The sequence below is a fragment of the Gasterosteus aculeatus genome, chromosome 3, assembly GCF_964276395.1.
Source record: "Gasterosteus aculeatus chromosome 3, fGasAcu3.hap1.1, whole genome shotgun sequence".
NCBI lineage: Eukaryota > Metazoa > Chordata > Actinopteri > Perciformes > Gasterosteidae > Gasterosteus > Gasterosteus aculeatus.
This window is the reverse complement of record NC_135690.1, coordinates 4,923,687-4,947,362: the sequence shown is the minus strand read 5'-3', so window position 1 is coordinate 4,947,362 and position 23,676 is coordinate 4,923,687. Positions and strand designations below refer to the sequence as shown.

The 23,676-nt window shown below is 43.3% G+C and overlaps 1 protein-coding gene across 9 annotated transcripts; it reads right to left on the bottom strand.

Moving 5' to 3' along the window:
* Positions 1–450: 450 nt before the first annotated feature.
* Positions 451–23,676, bottom strand: asph (aspartate beta-hydroxylase). 9 transcript variants are annotated; one of them, XM_078098889.1, is made up of 13 exons: positions 22,020–22,169; positions 21,894–21,942; positions 16,259–16,417; positions 15,022–15,066; positions 14,166–14,230; positions 7,076–7,169; positions 6,406–6,486; positions 6,253–6,326; positions 6,001–6,039; positions 4,288–5,125; positions 3,332–3,382; positions 3,162–3,209; positions 451–2,726 (listed from the first exon to the last, which is right to left on the bottom strand). In XM_078098889.1, exons 2-13 carry the CDS (start codon positions 21,901–21,903, stop codon positions 2,719–2,721), a joined length of 1,512 nt encoding a protein of 503 aa, XP_077955015.1. In that variant the 5' UTR covers positions 21,904–21,942; positions 22,020–22,169; the 3' UTR covers positions 451–2,718. The 9 variants fall into 9 exon arrangements, with proteins under 9 accessions (XP_077955015.1, XP_077955010.1, XP_077955011.1 ...); XM_078098884.1 differs by lacking the exons at positions 21,894–21,942; positions 22,020–22,169 and adding an exon at positions 18,255–18,442 and having other exon boundaries at positions 4,288–4,960; positions 4,991–5,125; XM_078098885.1 differs by lacking the exons at positions 21,894–21,942; positions 22,020–22,169 and adding an exon at positions 23,478–23,676.

Below are 23,676 nucleotides of genomic sequence, written 5' to 3'. Positions count from 1 at the left end.
CTTGTGTATGTTTATATGAAATAGCAAGCTACCTGGACTCCCTCCTTTATATAAATCAAGAGTGTTCTCCCATAGCACTTCTACATTCAAATGAAATTACTGTTTTTGATTATTTATTTTTTTGGAGGGGGGTGATATGTTTTAATTGTTATCTAGTGGTGGGAAAACAGCAAGTTTTAACCAAACCTACACTCTTGATCTCAACATCTCCCAGCTGACTGAAAGTGGGTGGAGCCATTTCTGTTACATTGCAATATCAACTTGTGAAAAAAGTACTTCTTCCACTGCAAATTCGCTGATAGCATCTTCCGTTTTTAGAATCAGAGCTTTCTATCATGTGGGAAGTGAATCATGACGGTAACTGTAAAAGCATCCACCTTCTATTTCAAGAGAGGCATTGAAACAAGAACACAAAAATGTACTTATCAAACAAGGATGGAGTCTTTGCCGTGTTGTCCCAAACCTTTTATTGCAGCAAAAGATAATTTACAGAAAACTGACATTTCAACTCCCCACAATGCATCAGTACTTCACAATAATTTAAACGCCATCAGTATTCGACCTGCACACAACACTGAGGCAGTGGTTAACCAACAGCTGGGTTTCCTCACACAACTATGGAGCTTTATTCCCTGCAGCTCTTCCACAGCACAGCAGACACTACGTCAACAAGTGTCCCTCTTTGTGTCCACGTCACGGTCACAAATGAAAAAGATCCAACTCGGTTTCATCGTGCTGCTGCAGTCCGGTCGCTCTGCGGCTTTATTTTATTGCTCTTCTTTTATTGGAGGATTAAAAAGTCTCCTGAAGAGGTCTGTCAGACAGTTTATGGCTTTGAGAAAGATTTCAACGTACTTTTTTTTTTAAAATGTGACTTTTAAAAATCTAGAAGCTCTCTTGGGAAAGACTGTTCTCTTTAATGTTAAAAAGGTTTTACAGTCCACATTGACTCACAAAGTGCACAGAAGTAGAAAAGAGCGGCTAATGCATGAGACACCCTACAAAAACCTTCACTGCACACCGTGAAAACCACGTGGTAGTTAATAAATGTCAGCACTAGAACCACACAAAGGGTCTATGACACCAAATAAAAGAATACAAAAGAGGTATGTGTTACGTGGGCTCCTTTCTTCCTAGTAGTAGTGTTGGGATTAATCCTAAAACATCTACAGGTTGTTTAGTGTCCCAACAGGAATGTGAGCATTCCCTTCAAAATAAGATGCACAACAGTCTCATTTAGTTCTTATTTTCATAATTTTAGGAATGGAATGATCTGGTCTCTGATAAAGGGGCCCTCAGGGGCCTGGGGCCCCGCTACCAAGCATCACTGATTGAAATACACACAAAGCCTAATTCTGATTATGTTACTAAGGAAATGTGTCAACAACAACAACTTCCCTTTAACAACTCACTCATGATAAAACCAAATATGTCAGATCATTTAACTCTTTGTCAGCTACAGGAAACTCACAAGAAGACACCTGATCCATTTAGGAAAGGAGGTGGAATCTGGATCACACCGGGTCTAAATGCTTGAGGGTTACTATCCTGTCTGAGTCCGGCTGTTAGGCCACATCCGTGTGTAGCTGGTGTATTTCAAAAGAAATAACAATCTTTATACCACAGTGTGACAGCTTTGCACCATTCATGATGTCCTAATTTACATCACAGTTTAAACTCAGAGCTTAATTAAAGTTACAACTCTATTTTAAAAGAGGACTTGATAGGAAAGATTGAAGAGCCCAGAATTGAACACAAACACACAGAGGTAAACGGTAGCTGGAGAACAAACATGAAGGAAAAAGTTCAACAATCTCAAAAAGTACATCATGAATTTAGGGCTCGCTGAGAGGGTTCATTAGTAGAACACACCAGAACATGGGCATCATGGGGAACACACACGCTCACACACACTCTGGTTTCACATGCAAGCATACGGCTCATACGGAGTGGTAAAGGAACTGGCTGGGTGAGAGATCACAACAGCTTTGCATAGAATCTACAACACTGTGGCCACAACTAAACACAGCTGAAGGAGATGTACATGCACTGCAATTGAGTAGTAATCAAACTAAAAATGAATTTTCTGCTAAGTCAGACATTTTATTATCAGATCCATCAAGCCGATTTCTTTTCAGCAGGAGGGAGACACACTGCAGTGTAGCCACCCAGCTAAGTTCAGCATCTGTGAAGCTTCTGACCCAACCAAGTCACCTCCTGGCTCAGCCACGCACGTTGGCCGAGAGTTTGCTAAGCAACACAAATGGGTTCCAGGAAGCCTTCAAAAGACTTCAAAATGAAGTTCACATCGGGTTTAATGTTACAACTCTTTCAGATAAGGTAAACTAGCTGAAAGTAGAGCACATAGTTCATGCTCACCTTCTGGCCACAGTCACAAAGAACTACATCACCCGAACATAATGGGAATGGGTGTCCTACTTAAAAGAAGAAAAAAAAAAACAACGAATGGGAACCAAGGGATAACAAGAAGGGTAAAACAGGAGTACCGTAGAAGAAAATAATTCATCCACTATCTCACATTGACACCAAACAGAACATGTGAAGGGGGAGACAGGGGGTGAGAGTATTGTCATCAACACTCAATTCATTTTTCCATGGAGGTGGAGAGGTGCATCATTGCTCTCTAAGCACGCCCAAATGGTGCTGGTGCAAGGTCTGCGGGTCCCTGCTCAGTCACCATGACAACAGGGGCAGCCTTTACGTTTCTGTGGAAAGCACATACAGGATGTTTAGTCTTCACGCGGGATGGATCATATTTTAGGATAACGTTTGCCATTTTTATAGGTTGCACACCCCGATGAGCGGCTCGGCTGTGACTGGGTCCATGGGGAGTGGAAAGCCCTTGTACCATCCATACTTCATAGAGTAAGGAGGTTACCATGGGGTTTACTACTGAGCAACAGTGTCAAGATGCAGTGTGTGTGTGTTAGTGTGTGTGTGTGCACGTGCGTACGTGAGGTCTCAACAAGAACAGACAGTGTTTCTTGGAGACTGCTGTTGTGGTCATGCAGTTACCTTTTATTACAGCCCTCATTGCTAAACCAGGATAAAATAGAACCTTTAAGGTCCACATAAAAACACCAATTCCAAATGTTAGGATTCTTCATTGACAGGATAAGATGAATTAAAACAAGGTTTACCTGTGGGGTGATCCTCATTCTGTTCATTGGTCTCCACAAACTCTGCTGCTGCAAAGAGAAATAACCAGAAGATGATGGTCATCATGATGATCATAACATCATCTCAAAAAGCTTTCGCCCTCATTACATATCGCTGGTACAAGACTTTACACGTCTGAGTGTGTATTCACCTTCTTCTGCTGCCACCACGTCTTCGTGTTCTACTTCATCGGTCTCTGGGGCTGTGGAACAAGAAACATTTGGAACAGTCAACCCAATCTGTGTCCTCAAAGAACATAGGAAGCGCGTTCACTTAATAGGCCACCTATAGCCCTGATAAATGGGCCATGTGTGTCCTGATGGTTCGGTTGTCAGTACGAGTTGGTTGATGACAACCTCTGCATCGGGCAGGAGCCTACGCGCCATGTGGACCACTGAATGGTTGCAGTAGACAGGGACGGTCAGATAAGATTTTCACATCAGTCCTAAACTAAACTGGTACCCAGAGACCGACATCATCATTTTCTGAGTCATCACAGCAAACTGCCTGCACACACCAGGGTTTACAATGTCTTTGGGTTTACCCTTTCAGATATTAACACAGTAAGTGGTTTTCCTGAAGAGTATTTGTAGCACTTATAGCGGTTAAAGTAAGCACAAATACAGGAAACTGACAGCCTGGCTAAAATGGTTACAAAACCTAGCAACTCAAGTACCCCTCCATTGACATACAACAAATAATGTAGTAATCCAGGAAGTAAGACATCCCTCTTTAGTAATAGTTTGCAGCCAGTCCTAGTTGCTGGCTGAAGTACTCTACTCATTTTGTATTGCACTTGTAGTGGGAAAAACAGGACTAAGACCCACACAGCGGAGTTAGAGCTCCTGTGCTTCCCGTCCATGCGATATACTTCCTTGTCATGCTAGTGGCCACTAGCTAAGATGAGGAGTGAGCTTAAGAGGTCCACTGAACTCAACCCCACATTACATTCGTTGAGGCAATTAATCTGACTTTATCGTATGTGAAGTTCCTCTTGAATATTGACTGCTCTGAGCAAGATGCTGGGACTATTCATTTAGGACAAATGTTGAGAGCAATAGCACCAGATAAATCTGGTATAGCTGGCCTTTGTTCTTCCATTCTTACCTGAGACTGTTTGCTCCTCCTCCTCCTCTGCTATGTCTGCGGCCTCCTCTACAGCTTCTTCTGTTGGAGCAGCCTCCTCCTCCTCCTCAGCTTCTTCAAAAGGTGTGGCCTCCTCCTCCTCCTCCTCAGCTACATCCTCCACAGCTTCTTCTGTTGGAGCTGCCTCCTCCTCCTCAGCTTCTTCAAAAGGTGTGGCCTCCTCCTCCTCCTCCTCCTCAGCTACATCCTCCACAGCTTCTTCTGTTGGAGCTGCCTCCTCCTCCTCCTCAGCTTCTTCAAAAGGTGTGGCCTCCTCTTCTTCGGCTATATCCTCAACAGCTTCTTCTGTTGGAGCTGCCTCCTCTAGATGACTTGCTTCTTCTTCCGCAGCAGCTTCTTCCTCTTCAGCAGGATCCTCAATAGATTCTTCTATCGTCTCAGCAGCTTCCTCTTCTGTAGTGGCTTCGTGCACAGGCTCATGTGCAGCCTCTTCCAAGGTCTCCTCGACTGCAGCCTCCATCTCTGCTGCAAGTTCCTCTACAGCCTCATATACAGCCTCCTGCTCCTCCGCCACTTCCTGCTCCTCTACGGCCTCCTCCTCCGCCACTTCCTCCTCCTCCACAGCCGCTTCCTCCTCCTCCTCCGCCGCTTCCTCCTCCTCTACAGCTTCCTCCTCCTCCTCCACGGCCTCCACCTCCTCCACAGCAGCCTCCTCCTCCTCCACGGCCTCCACAGCAGCCTCCTCCTCCTCCACGGCCTCCACCTCCTCCACGGCCGGCCCTGTTGCAGTCTCCTCCTTGAATGCTGCCTCCGTCTCCACAGGCTGCTCTTCGATTGTTTCTTCAACCTCCTCAACAGCCTGTAAAAACATGACATTGTAAGCAGCAGACTGGCTTCAGATGCCTTGTTATGTGTGTAACTACTGTGCTGGTGTACAGCCTGGTACGTGAACCATGCTGCGCTTTCATTATGTGATTTTTAAAAAAAAAGGTGCATTAGAGGAACTTTAATAGAAATGTTTTTAAACTCCGTAACACTATCGTGCTTACTACTAGTATATTAAAATATATAATTTAACTAGAGATGCCCCCCTATAGACAGTTCTAGTTGTGAACCGATAACACAGTATTACATACCCAGAGCATGGGTGCCCACAAAATATGTGGTTGAACAATGAAAATCGGTCAACCAAGACAAGGAAAACAATTGAGATTTCTAGGAAGTGAGCCTCCTCTAGATTAGTAATGCTCATTCCATTAATGTGAAAGTGTACATGTGTATTGTCCACACACTGGGCTATCATGTAGATGTGCTTTTATCCTGGTATCTCCATGTTTTTATAGGACTTTGATGGCTGTTGGGAATTTTATTTCAGTCAAAAAAAATGTGAAGGTTCTTTTGTGAGTTATATTGATATATGTCTTCACCAGTAACATATAAACTGATTCTTACACACCAGAACACTCACAGGGGATTCCCTTTATCCTACAGAAAATAAATATTACACTTTTTTATCATGGGTGTGCCGTTTTTGGAGCAGAGGCCAGAAAATGTTGGGCAAGAAAAGGTTAAGCCTGTAGGCTGAAAATTTCAATTGTTCCTAAAGGCCTTTAACTGTCCATATTGGTATAGATATCCACCATCGTTTCTTTCACATTAAGACCTGATGTGTTTTCAAAGTGTTCCTTAAATTTCTTCGAGCAGTGTCGTATGGATGATATTCATAAAACAAACCTGCTCCGCCTCCAGCACCTCCGGATCCTCCTCAAACACCTGAAAATCAATACTGCATTTCATCAACAGGTTCGCGCTTTGTACTTTAAAGTACAAAAGTACTTTAAACTCTATAAAAGATGCAATATAATGTGATCACAGATTATCTCATTAATCTTCCTGTGAATTAAGTTACACTTTGAGCAGAAAATGTTTCCAGAAAAAATACAGTTTTACTGAAGTTTTAGAATAGTCAGCTTCAGCTGAACCAACCTCAGGGGTCTCCACAGGCTCAGGATCTACCTCAGCCTCAGATTCTACCTCCGGCTCAGGATCGATCTCAAGCTCTAGAGGAAGAGGCAGATTGTTAGGCGTGTCTGAAACACACACACACAAACATACATACAAAGACACACACGCACGCACCTGGTGCTGGTGCAGAAGTGTCCTCTGCTACAGCAGCTTCAATCACATCTTCCACAGGCTCAGGCTCAGGCTCAAACACAGCTGAGCAGCAAGGGGATACAGGTTACCATGTTGTACTTCGGTGAAGTTCAAAAAGCACGCCGGTTATTCAATTAAGCAGGCCGACTTTGTCTGTATGTACATGATCCACTGCCAAACACATCTACTCTAATGCACTTCTATAAAAGGGGAATATCATACATTCAGTCATTGCAGCTGGAACACGGTAGCTTTGGCTTTGTGCATTTGATTCTTATCTTTAGATTTAAACTCAACTAATTCATTGAATATTGAATATTTGCAGTGGTCAGAGTATTTATTCCCACACAGACGGGTAAATGCAAACAGCAAAGTAGAACTATAAACAAGTTAAGCACAGTAGTTTTTATCATACGTACAATTATACATTTAAGTACTTCCTGCCGATTTCACAATTATTACAAATGTAGCCATATTTGTCACTGAATTAGAGAACATTTACTATTACAGATAAGATGTAGCGACATGGACCTACAACATGTACTGTGATGAGTCCATTGTGCGGGAATCTTTCACTGCGTTGGCCCTCATTACCTCATATCAACATTTCCCTGTGGTGAAGTGGGAGTTTACAAATTAACATGTTTGGTACCTTCGGGTGTCGGTTCAGCTTCTGGAGTCACAGATGGAGCAGCAGCTTCTTCACGACGGGTCGTGACAACCACAGCCTTCTCTTTGAGTCCTACGTGAGATGAATGCACATGTTGCTGGCAAGAGACACGCATGTGGACATTATAGGGATAGCAGATGTACACGTGTACGCTCCCCGATCATATAGAAATATCAGCCCACATTTAATGACTGAGATGTTGAAGAAGAAACATGAAGACCTACTACATAGCTAGTTCATAGATTATTGCACACATACTTGGTGCATATAATAAAGGCAATCACTGATAGTTTCCTATTAAACACCTGATCAAAGCATGGAGTTTATTTTGCAGACTGATTAGATATCTCATATTCACAATATCCTCAGATAATCAACGTGGATTAAAGTAGAATACATTTTGTTTTCAAATGGTTATGTTGGGTGCAGAAAATTAATTTGAGTTCTCCCTTGAAAAGCCTCCTTTTAAAAGTGTACATCTTCTGGTCACGCACTGAGGTGGCTCCGAAGACAGAAGAAAGGAGCTTACTGGGATCCAGAAACTTTATTGACAAGACAATTTTTAAAAACTCATTTTGTCAGAATTCATGAAGACGACAACACACTTGATAAACACCAAGTATCAAACAGTACACTTTTTGACCCCTGTAAAAAATAGTTTCCCATTACTTCCATCCTTCCCCGTATCTCAGCAGAAGCAGGGAACTCCAACCCCTCTACCAGGATTTCAATTGCTTAGTGAACAACCCAAAAGTGAGCAAATTAGCGGTTTGTCCCTCAACATGGACCCAGAAATCCGTGAACCCTCAAAGCAAAAAGTATTATGGACACAGAATAAAACTAAAACATAAGCCTTTCCATCAAAACTTCTCTTTTCGCATTAGATTTAATAACATATCTAGCTAAAATAACTTCTATGCGTTTGGGTTAAAAGCCAGTGTGCAGTATTTTATTTATTTCATCATGGCATTAATTGCCAACATGTACACCAGGACTATGCACTGAGTGTTGGTGCAAATACTAAAAAACTTTAAGAATAACAGACATTCTACAAATTCCATTTGCCAAAAATCATTTTCCATTTTGCCCATTGAGTTATACTACTAGACTACTAGATACTCAAGTCTACAAAAATGAAATTTGATGGCAGCATTCAGCATAACCCTTTGAAACGTGGAGCAGCACACACATTCTGGTCGGTACCAAATATATTTAAATAATTTGATACCCCGCTCCGATGTTGAAATGGCCTCCCGTGCTTACAAAAGATTCATCTACAACAGTCACACCTCATCACACCTCTTGCCTTTTCGGTCACATTTATCAGTTTTCCGGCCCTTTTTTCTTTCGTTCACTCTCCCCTCGACTTCCTCCTGGGCCTTGTTTCCTTCCCCCTCTACCTTTTTCTCAGTCTTCTTCCCTTCCTTCTCCTTGCTCTCCTCTTCCCTTTTCACATTGAGTGGTTTCGCTTTCTCCATCCTCAGTTTTTCCAGAGCCTTATCCCACTCTTCTTTTTCCATCTTCTCCTCTTCCTCTAGCAGCCTAGTGGCCACGCTTTCCTTCACTCTAGCCATTATTTCCTTCCTTCCTAGCTCCAGCTCCTTGTCCGCCTCCTCTTTGGCCAGCAGCAGCCTGACCTCAGCCAGGGCCAGCTTGGCGAGCTTCTTGGCCTCCACACGTTCGTGGATGATGGCCAGCTGCTGCTTTAGAGCCTCCCGCAGCTTCCAGGCAACCTCCTTGGTTTGAGAGCTTTCTGGGATGAATGAGCAACAACACGGTTTGACGTTTTACCACAAATTCTCCTTTATACGACAAAAACAACGTGCGAAGATTCACTCTGTTAATGGACCTCACCACATAGGCGTGTACATGCCCGACTAAATTAGAAATGGTTTCATGCCACATTTACTTATTTTATCCTTCAAATTTCAGTTTAAACTGGCACAACAGCATTCACACTGGTATTTGAAATGACCAAAATGAGGATACCTGAATCCCAGCCATGTTCAACAGAATGTAGTACGTATTAGGCCAAACCACTTTTAATCACTTCAAATCCAATGAGTAATTAATCCAGTCAAATGAAAATGTTGGATTTAAGATGTCAATGAGTTGTGTGTAGTTTAAACGTCAGCACATTAGTCCAGCCCACGGTGTAACGCAGCACTGCTTCATGCAAAAGGCAGCATGGCGATACCTCGCTCAGTTCCTCTGCTGGATGCATCTTCAGGAGTTTCATCTGACGTTGCATACAAACAAAAACACAGTCACTACGGTGGGAAACTCCTTAGTCATTGCACACATTTGTAAAGCGCCCTGGGAGGGCTGCATGAAGCCCATCGCAGCCGCCAGCTTAAGTAAGCTGCTCTGGAACAGAAGGGCACTGGTCAGCAAAGAGACAAAACTCAAAACCAGCTGTGGGGAATCTGACCCAAGCCTGTTTTTTGCCACATTGACACCAAATGAGTAATTGCAGTGATATAGTGCGGTGTGGGAGAGTTACTTAATGGTCCATTGACGGTAGCCAACCGCTCGGTGATTGGCGGTTCACTCGTGGCAGGTAAGTACAGCTCTAGATTGCTGGTTATGGGATTTGTCAGCACAGCGGAGCATTGGCTTGGAAGGTCGGACACAAACAGTGTTTGACGCACGGTCTCTGTCCGCTGGTGGCCGTGTCCCCCCCTGCAGAACACTCATCTACTGTGCCAAGTTGCAAAATGGTACACTTGTGAATGTAGTGGCGAAACGGGTTTCGGCAAATCGGACTTGCCCCTACCAAAGAAATGTAGAAAAGTTCATTTGTTTAATTCAATTTTCTAGTAACATCAGAAGTCATTTCTGTTCTGAAGTCATTGTGCTTTCCCTCCTCACAGCAACGAATGTGTATGTTCATGTACTATGCCAATGAAGACCACTCGGGAGCCTCAAATAGTTTCCAATGCTTGAACACACCATGACCAGCAAAGGCACCCTAATGGTATAATTCCAGCTGACAAAACAGTGGAGTTCCATGACCTCTGCGTTCATTTTATTTGGCTTAAAATAAACAGCAAACAGTCTCTGTAGAGACTTCTACACCCTGATGTTTAGCTAGATAGTTACGTGCAGTGGCGGCTGGTGGCTTTTTTTGGAGGGGGGTGGGGAGGGGGGGTATATAGTATAGTATATAATATAGTTATAAATATCGAATATAAAATATATATTAACATACATGGATTTTATATGAATATATTTATACTGTAATATATTACAACGTGTATATACACACACGGATATTTTGAGATGCACCTCTGAACCTAGTTTGTCCATAATGTGCAGGCTTCTTGTACGGTCTTATCATTGTGCATTAAAACTTAAGTGTTTTAATTAAAGGACTTGTGGGGAGAGCGTCATTGAAACCGGCAGCAGGACATCAGCTTCAAAGCGACTTCAAAAGGATAATTTAAAACAATTAGGACTTTGATGGCTGTAAGGGATTTCAAATATGAATTGTTGAATATTCGTAAGATCTTTGTGTGGTCTACGCTACGGACAAGTTACGTCCAGAGAGGGGGGAGGGGGGACGCAACTCTTTAGACCCAACGTAACCTCAAAGAGGATAAATACGCGTCAGGGCACTGAAAATCCGGACGTCTGGTCACCCTCATACAAGCAGAGAAAGTCTGGCCGAGAACAGGTTGCTCTCTGCGCAGTCACTTGAATATGGTAGTATTTATATAAACCACACAAGGACGGGCAAGTCCGGACTTAAAAGCATATTAAGGAAGGGTGTAAGATTGGTGCTTTACGCCATTCGAAATCTGCCCTCTTTGCTTCCGTCTTCTGATGTAACTGAGATGCCTTCCGTATGAGAGTGAGTTTTCATTCATACACACTAGTGAGATGCTCTTAGGCGCATGAGTGAGATGCGCACAAGTGGTTCATTAGTACACGTAAGAGTGTCTCAGTTGTCAAGTCCTAAACGGCCCCTCATACGCCCCACTGCCTATGGAACAGCCGCCACTGCTGCCAATACAAAGTATTTTGGCAGAGTGATCAGATTTATTGCCCGTGGGGCAAAGAGGCCTCTCCCAAGAAATGAGTGCAAGCAGGTATGGAGCAATGCACGTCAGTCATTTTCCACCGTTTGTATATCAATAGAATTGTATCGAGTCACTCTCCACTGACAATCACTCCACCCTAAAACATGAACAGCCCGTTTCTGAACCAGGTGTCAACAGGTCTGCCTTGAACTCCATGGTGTCACGGAGACACACCCGGTGTCACGCGCACGCAACCACAGACCTGCAGTTGCTATCCGTAGTCTAAAGCTGGAGCCACGATAAACCGAATCAAACATGCCTCTTCATTATTCTAACCAGCCCACCGAAGAGCTGAACACACATCTATACTGCAGTGTATTAAACACAATACAGGGAGGTGCAGGCTATTATAATGTGCTTTACAAAAGAATGGAACTGGGCAAACATATAAATTCAAAATGGATAACATTAACAATGGCGTGGTTCCATTTAGTGTGCCAGTCAGATGTTCCAGTGAAGCCGCACATGCGTTAGCTGGACCTACCTTTAGCTGCAATATAAAGATTTCTGTATGCCGTTGCTGAGCAGAGGGGTGAAATGGGACAACAATATGTAGTTTACATAGGAACCTGAAACATGGGATCCATCGCCATTGCTTAATATATACAATGATTAATTCCTAACATTTTAATGACATTTAAAGTTTTATTTCCAAGTAGTATACTCATGCCATCTGCATCTAGACACACAACTTGGATATTGACCTGATCAGAGTGCTTTGCATTGGGCTTTTGTTTATCTGTGGTCAAAAAATTGACAAACCCGTAAGCAGACTGTAAACCATTGCAGGGACACGTGAAGAGATGTGGCTCCAGATGTGGTCCAACATTTCCCATTGGAGTCCAGGTGCATTAATACCTGCCTATCTGATCGCAATACAGAATCCAACTGAGAGCAGGAAGAAAGGCGGGCCAAGACAAAAAGGAGACTGTATTTAGGCTCATAATCCCAGAGTCCAGAGATAACGCTGAGGATCAATGTGTATGGCATGAAGCAGAGACCACTGAGCAGCTGTCCAGAGTGAAAAGGCGCTTTGCATTTCCGGTTGTTGGCTGATGCCAACTGGTTTGTGAAAGAAAAAAGAATGCGGATGGATTCTTTAAAAGAGGACTTCTAAAAGTTCTCCTGAGAAGCAGGTCCATATGACAGCACAGGTATCAAATTCATAGAAAACGCTTTATATATATATAAAAAAATAAAAATAAAAAAAAGCATTTCACCTCAAGGTTCCTGCTTATAAAAGGTTGAAACTTGGCTGACATTATTTGGGGACTCCAGTATGAAACCCTGGACACAATATTACACCAGATAAATCCATAACCTACAGAGTGTTACCAGAGAAGACTGTAGGAACCGTTTCCCCAACAGTGGTGCTTGGGCTGCAGGGTGTTCAGGTCTTTTGGTGGAAAATCAGTGCAGAGGGAAACAATTGGCCTTCAACAGGTAACCTGAGGCTATTGGTTATGGAGGCCGACTATGACGATCTTCTGCCCCTGACTTCCATCATAATTCTCTTCTCTTTTTCTAAACCCTTCATCATCCTCATCCTCGTCCTCTCGTGCCTCCCTGAATCCTTCTGAGGCACTGTGCTGCTCCTCTTCCAGGGACTCCAGGGGGTTTATCAGACCGTAGAGGAAAGTGAAGAAACCGTTTAACCAATCAGATCTGCCTTCCTCCACTTCGTCTAACCAATCCAGAACCTCCTGACCATCGCCCCCACTGGTCAGGCCTGCGCAAACGAGAGGGGTGGTGGAGGTGGTGGGGTAGCGGGTGGGTAAAGATTTTGAGCACAACAAAGGGATATGAAACAGTGTGGGGAAGAAAAAACTAATGAAAAAGCAGAAAGAGGCAAAAGGTGGTGTCACACGGGGAGAGGAGATGTAATGGAAGGGGGTGAAAGAGAAAGGAAAGAAACAAGAGGAGAAGGTAAGAAGTTTTAAGCGCATGTTAGGCAGCAGGGGATCGACTCAGGCTTCATCAATAGCAGCTGTGGTCAGGCTGTCTCCACATGGTGAGCAGCGTACAAGCTCATTTCAGTAAGGCAGGTGGTGGAAGTTTGAATTGATCCTGTCTGAAGCGCTCATGTTGGTGACTGATCAGATTGCCTTGAGTTTCATCCGCAAAAGAGCGGATGGCATTGAGCGACAACTGGGGTGTAAGAGTTCTTCAGAACTACAACATGTAAGCATAGATTGCTGTGTGATGATAGCATGCTAAATGCTTCCATTCGAGCAGAATAGTGAGTATTTTGATGCCGCCATGTGAACCAAGACAAACTGCAACTTATGAGAATCAGTTGTTGTCTCAATCAATATCATCTCATAGCCAGAGACAGGAAACTGTTTTATTGTGTACACAATACGAAGTGTTGGTTCTTTAAGATCATATCCAGGGCATCTTCTCGTGCCAGGGATCCAAATGTTGACTCCTTCTGTTATGGTTATGGTCCAAAATGTCAGAAGTACTATACACTTATCAGTCTACTTGGAAAGTTAACCAAAAAGATTGTACTAAAGTACTAAATACTAAAATGAGTAAACTGCAACATGCAGCAGACAGCACTGATGCCAGCTGGAACTATGTGTTCTTAAAAGACGTCCCTGCTGTCTGGGAGGCTTTGAGCTTTACACAGGAGGAGAAATGTTGTAAAATCTATACCTTTGCCACATGGGACACTGGTGTCGTGTAACAATATCCAAGCATCCGTTTTTTACTGATACAATTGTCACTATGGTAACAGTCAGTGTGATAATTATCAGTCATGCAAAATAAACCCAATTGCCATTTAATGTAATTGACAAAGACAAAGCAAACTCTGTGTCCCGCAGAAATGTTCAAAATCTAATCTTAGATCAGTTGTGACTGGATCATGCACCATGTCCCCAAAAAGATGGAGACATGTAGATATAGAAGCTTTTTGTTTTCATTCATGGTGGACACTGATAGTAAACACTCAAATTAGTAAATTAGAAACAAATCAACTTGCCTAGCAGAACTTTTGCGTCCTCGACATCAAAATCACCATCGCCATCTGTATCGTATGACTGCAGTTTTCCTACAGCGTTAACAAACACACATGGAGACTCCTCTTACTTTGTTCTCACAGGAGCTACAATACAACACCTGTTGGGAAGTGGACATTCACATGCATCATTCAACACAGATGGACACCTAAAGACATGCACCAAGCTTGTAGCAGACTGGCCTTTTGCGATCTTCAGTCTCTGATCAGTCTAAATGTTAGCATTAGTTAACAACTTTTTTAATGAGCACAATCAACTTTATGCTTGGTGAATCCCTTTAAATGTGAGAGAATTCGGGATAGAGTGAGATGAAGTGGGTAAAAACAATATTTTACGAAATAAGAGACATTTGGTTCAGGGACATGGACGGACACCATAAAATGTTTGTAAGGAAGTGTTGGAGGTTTAGGATCAAGGATACGAAAGAGTCTGGGTTAGTATCTGCCAGCTACAGAATAACTGACCCACACAGCAGCGGAGTCACCACAAAAAATCAAGGCACGAAATTATTCACATATTCCAGCTGAACAACCAACAAAACTTTCATCATGGTAACAAGGAACATGTCATGTTGGACAAGGACAGAAAAACGTCCTCTTCAAGAAAACATTAACTAGATTACAGCACACACACACACTTCTATTTTCAATGTGTGAATATTTTCTTTTTCATGGCTTTTTACATACATTTGGAGATATGACTGCCATTTTTTTTAGATTTAGGGCTCCGAGAAGATCGTGCACGGGAGAGGGGAAAATATTTTGAGAACAATACGGAAATTAATACAGGGTGAGACAGAAAAAGGCCATAGGACTTGTTTTACCTTGCAAGGCTTCAGACAGGTTAATTTGTAAGCCCTTAGCTTTGTCTGCATGCAAAGAAAAAAAACATACATGTTGGAACAAACTTAAAAAATAAGGGAACAGATTCATAATTTACAAATAATTGAGTACTATACAAGGAAGAAGGTTTCACATGAATCATCGAGGGTGCAGATTAGTGGCAGAAAATATGATCAGCTGCAAAAGACTGCATGCATCCAAGAGCACGGATCATTAAAGATTACATATTGTTGCAGACCACATGCTACCGACAAATGAAAACCATGATCGTATTTAGTGAGTCAAATACATGTTGATGATAAAATGGTATTGGAACAAATGGAACCACTTAACGAAGCGCAACAGCTCATTTGGCAATTTGGACTTTTAGCCGTCGTGTCTTCACTGTATTTAGTCTTGTAGACACAAGAACATATGATATGGTCCTTGTTTTCAACCAAAAATATTTTTGGAGTTCACTTTTACCATGGAAATGTTTACTATACCAAAAAAGAACAAATAAGTGGAGGTGCTGCTCTTTGTCTACTGATTTTCTTCCGTTTCCAGGAAAAACATTGCCTTATTTTCCCACTGGATCAGATATTTCATTTCTACGATTCATGCCTGTCTAGGATTCAGCACTAATTGGCACAGTGGAACGTGCCTGAGTCTTGCCCGAGGACTGTTTCCCCTACCATTATAAAAATGGGGCTGAAATTACTCCCCCCTTGAAAAAGTGTGCAATTAAAAAAATGTTTTCTCAAGTTTAAATTTTATTTTTCCCCCCCATGCAGGGCAGTTCCACACTGACATGAATATGTCGCAAATATTTCCAGCAACATATTGTCAATCTGTTAAAAATGAAGTGATGTTCTTGTGGTGTTTTTGTCTCGACTTCATTTGACTGACTCATCTGGTTCCATTGTAGAGGCTGATTTGCATTTCATTTTCATAAGTATTTGCCGGCAGATTGAACTAAATTTGTGTCAGATGGGTAATGTAATTAATGCTATTGCGATGTTCGTACTCTGACAATTGTTAATATCATGGCTCCTTTTCCAGGGACAGATGACGGGTGCATGTGATTGTGGAAAGATGACATACAAGCGTATAATGCTAAAGTACCTTTATAGTACCGCACATTTATAGCAAGGAACATGAGGTGGAGAAGACCACGAAAAGGAAAAACATTCAGGTACTCTCTAATCAAAATGTATTTGTGATGAATCGAGTACTCACCAAGAACTCCCTGGTAGTCCACCAGGTCAAAGTAGACCACGGCTACAGAGGTCCAGACACCCAACAGGGCGAGCACAATGAACCAGGTGAAGAAGCTGCCGCCGGACCCAGAGTCTGACTTCTTCCCATTCTTATTTGCCGATTGGGTTTTAGTACCATCTGCAACATAAGAAAGTGCATGACATCAGACTCACAAGTTCGCACTTTACATGCTTTTTGTAGGGAACCATCTTTTTTTACACCAAAGCCACATCTTGGCTGTGTTTACCACATATGTGCTCATTAGTTTTGGAAGAAAAATTAAATAAAATCTGAATAAATAAAAAGCGGGCCAAATAAATCATTGTTGACCATTTGTCGACTCATTGACTTGACTAAAAGATGGCAGACTTTAAACCACAAAAGTGCTCCAGCTAGAGGATCTTAACACTACCTTTCGAATAAAGTAGTTGTGACCTTGATCTAAGAGTAGCCTATAAGGCCCCAGTATTCCGTCAGAGGTACATCCTGGGAAACAGTTCAGTTGGCATCACATTACATAACACATGTTTGTGTCCTAAAAGGGCCTCAACGGTCCCACCAGACATATTTTATGGAGCCGTTGTCATTTAGCCAAACCATGCTAGCTGGGTTAGCCACCCAATGTAGACATTGTCAGTATGGCAGAGCAAGTAGCGTTGAGGTTGGGAAAGTGTAGGTACCAGAGAATGGTCCCTACTAGGGCTGCGCGGTACGGCCAAAAATCAACATCACGGTATTAAGAAAGATTCTGACGGTATCGCAGTATGTGACGGTATTGCTATTTCAAGTAAACACATTAATTCATTGACCCCGAACGGGAACAGCTGTCCGCCAGTCGCTGGCCAACTCGCTCTCCTACTGGCCGGCGAGCTAGCTTGTTAGCTCATTAGCGTGTTAGCTTGTCGTGGCTGCTAGTGTTGCCACCAGAGGTTCGACAGACTTTGCAATAAATCGTTTCTGATCTAACGGTTGTGCCGTGGTGGAGTGTTTGTTGTGGGTTATTCATTGTCCGTATAAAGTTAGAACCATGACTCAATCTCAACACGCCTAAGACGAGTAGCTTCGACTGCTGGGCGCACCTCGATGACGTGTAAAAATAAATTCTGCCACCTCAACCGGTATGAACGGTACGTGAGATATTCATACCGTCCGTAAATCTTAAACCGGTAAGTCGTGCAGCCCTAGTCTCTAGTTTTGATTAAGCGAGTGTGATGGACAAAATTGGTTTAAATAAAGAGAAGTCTCATTAACTGGGCTTGGTTTACCGTTTGCTTTGCTTTTTCTCTCCCCAATTCTCAAGATTCATCCTTGGCTAAAAAAAAGCCCCCAGCAATAAAAGATAATAATAATAATAATGATGTGCCGGCAGGACAGATCGGACATGGACTACAAAGTACTCCAAAAAGGTTATATTTTAATAATTTGAATCTGTGGCCTCCTCACTAAACCCACATTTCTTCTGGAGAAACGGAGCGGGCGTGTTGGGAATTCCATGAATGCCGTCATCTCACAATGCATGGTGGGAAAAGATGGTCGCAGAGAGAATGAACAGGTGTTGAAGTCTGTTACACGGTGCTAGGTCAAACTCAGACACATACTCAGAGCAAGGATCAAAAATAGCATGGCATCAAAATATACGTTTACTAATGAGCACACAGTGTTCCCTCAGAATCATTAGAAACTTTATTAATACCAGAGTACCATGTATTGACGAAGTTTAAGTAACAGATTACTGACTGTTAAGGTACCATGTCCTTTTAGGTACCATGAACCAGCAGGGATTCTGAAGATGGATAAAAAGACTGACATTGTCTTCATTTAGAGACTCGGAATGCATTGAAATCAACCAGTCTTATCAGTCCCCTCACTCAATCCTTAACTTTGTAACCAAACAGCCAACCAGGCCTCCCAATGACCTCCACACCCCTTTGTCCTTCTCAGCTGTCTCGTCAGTGTCTTTTGAAGCGGTTCTCACCTTGCATTTCTTCAGCTACCACCATAGGGACAGCAGAAACAAAAGTTGGGGCGGACTCGACTGCGGTTGCTGGATCACACATCCTTCCACCAGCTTCCTGGGAAAATGGTATCGCTGATCTTAACTCCTCGGTCCCTCCCTTCTCTCTGCGAACTGGCTTTCTTTCTCTTAACTCATCCGTCAGTCGATCCTTGCTCTGTCACTTTTTTCTCCGAGCCCAATATATCTCTAGGAGGTCAAACAAAGCTATTTCTAGTGCTGTTAGACCAGTTGGCCCTGACGCCCAGAGCGGAGGAGGGAGAGGCTAAAGGGCCACTGCCAGCTGTAAAGCACTGCACCGATCCCCTCCCTTATCTTGTAGATTCTAACAGCACATTCATTGCATCATGATAGAAGAAAAAACGCTGAGACAATCAACAAAAAACTAAAACAGGGTTCCGTCTGCATTTGTTTGTCATTAACCCTTCCATTCAGTTTTATAATGCACAAATTTGCTTCCCTTTTACGACTGATATGATTTATTGTCAAGTTAAGAGACAAAAGCCTATCCGGAATGGACAAGTGTAAGAACAGCATCTTAATGAAATCTCACTAGAAGCCAAATACACATTTTCTGAGCATAGGTGGTGCTTTGAAATAAAGATTATACATCCAGAATATAGATTGGTTTTAGGAACAAAATCCACTACACTCATGCTATAGCTAATCTAGGCATCAAAAATGCTATTAATCCTGTATTCGTTTGACGGGGTGCTCATGTGCGCACAGCCGCACCCGGTGCAACCACATTCCCAAGAAGGTTGCACAAGGGAAGGGGGCTAGCCTGAGCAGCAGGTGAGAACAACGGCCCAGGACGTTTACGATGTTCCCCTTTAACCAATTTGGAAATGGAAATGCAAATTAAGGCTGGCCGGTATACTGGTTCAACGGCTTTTCTGCAAGCAGCAGAAATTATTTTTACACCGAGTCAGAGCATGTTGTCTTACGTGTAGAGATTGAGTCATGGTTATAACACTACTAACAGGGTATTATAGTACGGTAGATGAAATCCAGCATTCTGATTCGTTGAGTGAGCCACTGGGTGTGGCTTATTGAGCAATAATGTACAGTATCTGTTCATGTTGACCCGAGCGTTCCATATCACTGCACACTCACAGGTTAGATTTTGCGCCACAAATTAGTTGACATTTCAGCTTTTTGCTCAGTGGCGATCGCCGAGAAAAGACCGGAAATCAACATGATCGCTTTCGGGCAACGCAAGCTTTTGCAACCGGGCCATTAAGGTGGACGTCATGAGCGATGTGAATGAGACCCAATGCAGTTTACATGCACGTATGTGGACTATTTTTCTCTAGGCTACTGAAATGCGATACAATGTTTGGTGGCAAATACTATTTTGTGCTGAAAGGCAGCTATTGTAGTAGCTACTTGCTATTCATAATTTCGCTGGTAACCGTATTATAAACGCAATAAAAGGTACTTGAGGCAGTACTTAATCGTCCAATAATGTAACTGTTCGGGGAGGGGTTGTCCAATGCGCAGCACGACACAGCGGTTTGTGACACAAACAATTTGTAACACTAATAATTTGACATTTATAAAATGACCCTGTCGAACTGCATGCTGGTTATAGCTTGCCCGCTATCACAACAAGAAGAAACTGCGTCACTACGTGAAAACACAGAAAAGAGTGACACATCGAGAGACCAGAGATGCAGCAACAGAACTTGTGGTAAAGGGAGGAGCTGTGTCTGAAGGTTTTGGGATTTCAAAAATCAGACAAAAAGTTAAATCAGAAAACGATTTATTGCAATGTTGATCAGGCTGCTGGTATTTCCTCTGGTGGCAACACTGGCAGCCACAACAGCAAACAGTGGTGAATATCTGTTCAGGTCCTTTTGGAGAGTGTGAAAAAACATCCCTAATGCAAATACAATGTTTTGACATTTGTTTGTGAAAATGACATGAATTGATGAATTACTCATGCTAATTAGAGTTCCAAAATTCCAGTAATACGTTTTCATGGGAATAAAGGAACAACCTGTCAGAGCAGTTTCCCCAGAGTCTTATGCAAGAGCTGCTGTGCACAGCTTTAAACTAAACTTCTATTCGGCTCTCAACAAGTGTGCATGGTCATGGATCAGAATCCCATGGCACCCCACGGTGCCATAGTTACTAGGGCTGTCAAAAAAACATTCAAATATATTAGAATTTCTGGTTGTGCATTAGGCACGTCAATAACACAGGGCTCTCAACTTTAAGAACCCTTGGAGTGACATTTTGTCGGGGGTGGAGGGGGGAGAGTAACTACCACGGCTTGAAATTGGATGTGTGGCAGGAGTGCGTGACTAGAGACCGAAATTAGTGACTGTCACGCCCAATGCGTCACACAAATTAATACGACGGGACATAACTACTTGTATAGGTAATTTATTTAAGTTTAAACATATTTAACAACATACTACCTACACAAAAAATAACTAATGGCCAAGACCGCAGATATCTCTCTCACACACACACACACACGCACACACACGAGCGCGCGCGCGCATAGCAACAATAAACAAATGCTGAGTGCTGAGCAAGAGTTTTGCGCAAGCAATTTTAGGTCACGATTCTTGACCCAAATATGGCAGGCTTCATTCAGTGGTTGAAACACATATTATTAACATTAATTGAAGTTTTACCGTACCGACATTGAACGCTCCGAGCGAGCTGTGCTGTGGTAAACATGGAACCTTTCCTTGGCATGAAACGGAAAATAATCAAACCAGTGCATGAAGCTGTTGTAGCCGTTCTAGTCTATTTTATTCATGCAATATACAGCCAGGCGCTCGCCCACCCGCAAGGCAGACAGTCGTGCCGCTGTTGTGTTTTTTTTTTTTTTTTTACATCCGAATTGTTGTTTTTAACAACTATTCGAATATATATCCGAATTGTTGTTTTTAACAACTATTCGAATATATATCCGAATGTAGAATATTCGTTGACAGCCCTCATTAATAGAGCACAAATATTCCATTATTTATGGATGATTCATTTCCCACAGTGACTATGTGCGATTTTTGTCTAGGAGTCCATCTCAGTTTTTCTATCATCTTATCTAAATCATACAACACGGTTTAAATACGGGTAAATACGAAAACTATATCAGCCAACCTAGAGCTCATCAGAAAGCTCCCTGTTGCTGATTGGTTTGGATCAATCAAAAGGCAGACAGAACAATGCCGCACGGAGCTAAAAGGTGTGGAGAGTTTTCTATCTAAATCAGGGGTCTCAAACTCAAGTCAGGTACGGGCCAGATGCAGCCCACCTCGACCGAACGCGGGCCAGACCATTATGGCCGACGGGGGGGATGACACTGACGGTCCGACCGGCGAACGGAACGGTCGGCGCTGGGGTGGAGGTTGTAAGTGGCTGCTAACAGCGAGGTTGCTACAATATAGAACTCGCGGGCCGCACTAACATTACACTTTCATATGAAGGCGGGGGCCACAAAATATCATCCCGAGGGCCGCAATAGGCCCGCGGGCCGCGAGTTTGAGACCCCTGATCTAAATGATTTAGATAAGAACATGCTCTGCACATGCAAAGAACACAACACAGCATGACATGTTAGTCAAGGCTTTTCACCCTTACAGCTGCGCATACTTCAGCACCTCCCAGCCATTTGGAGGAGTCCACAGGGCTGAGGGATTGAAATGATACATGTAAAAAAAAAATGTTTAAAAAGCAAAAACAATGCATGACAAAAGAGAAACGTACATGGACAAAGATTGGACTGGAGTTGACTGCAAATTTATCAGCAAAAGTCCACCGTTGATGAATTCTACCCTGCCGTATGTATTGTCACAGATCCATGATTCATTCAACTAGAAGATCATGTTGAGGTTGTTCAGACTGGGCGCCGCTAAGCTGTAACAACAAGGTTAACAACACCTGGAATGCAATTTAATGTTTATATATCAAGCTTGACTAGCAGTGCCAAAAGCAATAGTTGATAAGCCACACATTGTTTGAGAATATGCGGCATCGCAAACGAATACAAACTGACAGGTGCCTTCCTAGCACGCTCACATCCTGTCGGCATTTCAAAGCTGCTGAATCATGTATCAGTCTCTCAATGAGGCAACTAACTGTCAATATACAGCCTTGTGAATATGGCAGTTTGTTGGCATTTTTTCTGCCAATACTGCAAAAATCCAAAACTATCCCAAAATACTTTTCCTCCACTTATTTTTATTTTTAAAATAAATATACAACAAATATTCATGACAAAACATTCTTTTTCAGGTTCACGTTTGTTTTTCAAAATGATCATAACTTCTGGCCTGGATTTGGCTCCACAGCCTGCTTCTCACCGACCCGCTCTCAGTACACCAGGGAGCCATTGGAAGATTTGGGCATGGCGGCAGTTTGTCCTGTTGGCCTAAACCAAGCTCTTCTCACCAGACCTCGTTGTGTACGTCTAGGAAGAGGACGCGTGGAGACAGACGGACAACGGGTGGACTCTTATGCCAACTCAGCCAGAGCTCTAGCCCATCCCGTATGGGGTCCCGGTACCAATGGAGACGCCCACAGCCACGTCTATCTCCACCCACGGCTGATCATTGACACGTGCGCATTTGGAGGAGTGACTCGACCAGTGTGGGGGCGGGGTGCTCTACGCCCCGGGGTGCACACATGACCTGGCTCTGCTGGTACAAGCCGTTGTACCTACCAGACAGGCCTCCATTATGGACCGAGTTATGACACAAAACCCTCACGAGAGCACGCTTCAGCAGAGCGCGAGCCGGCCTTCCACATGAGCCAAACAGCAACGCTTCTGCAGCGTCCTTCGAATACAGATACGTATAGCGAGCCAAATGCATCATAACCACTGGAACTCACTGCACGCCGCTTTAAAGCAACTGATGTAACATGTGCGACGTTACAATGATGACGTGGTAAAACACTAAGAAGGAAAGGCTAAAAGTAGCAGTGGTAACCCCGCTTAAGTCGCTCACGGTTACACCGTGCAAACCCACTCGCACGAAGCCACTAACGTCAACGGCATCTCTGATGCTAAAGCACGCTAGCACGTCGGGCCGAGCCCGGATGAAGGAGCAGCTTTACACCAGATTAACTCGGAAAGGCCTGCCAGTGTAAGCTAGAGGCTGCAACGCATCACCCCACCACAGACAGCCTCGATAGAACGGCACAGAAACAAAAGCAGCGACGCACCTCTGGGTTTCACGTGCACTTTGGCGTTTTTCTTTGAAGCCATGGCAAATATCGGGCCGCGGCGCCGGTGGACGTCTGAGAGAAGAGCGGAAGCGAAACTGCAGCCTGTGCTTTTGGCACTAAAAAGAAATCAAGTTTACTTCTCCTGCTTCATAAAACCCAGAGCCGCCTGGACCACGTTGGAATCGACAGTTCTCTA

What these genes read in the sequence shown, in the direction of transcription:
- asph (XM_078098883.1), bottom strand. Translation starts at nt 18,336, where the DNA reads ATGTGTGATCCAGCAACCGCAGTCGAGTCCGCCCCAACTTTTGTTTCT. An exon ending in AGCTGAACCGACACCCGAAG is followed by an intron (nt 6,487 to 7,075) that starts GTACCAAACATG and finishes CTTGCTGCTCAG; the next exon opens with CTGTGTTTGAGCCTGAGCCT. An exon ending in CACTTCTGCACCAGCACCAG is followed by an intron (nt 6,327 to 6,405) that starts GTGCGTGCGTGT and finishes CTCTTCCTCTAG; the next exon opens with AGCTTGAGATCGATCCTGAG.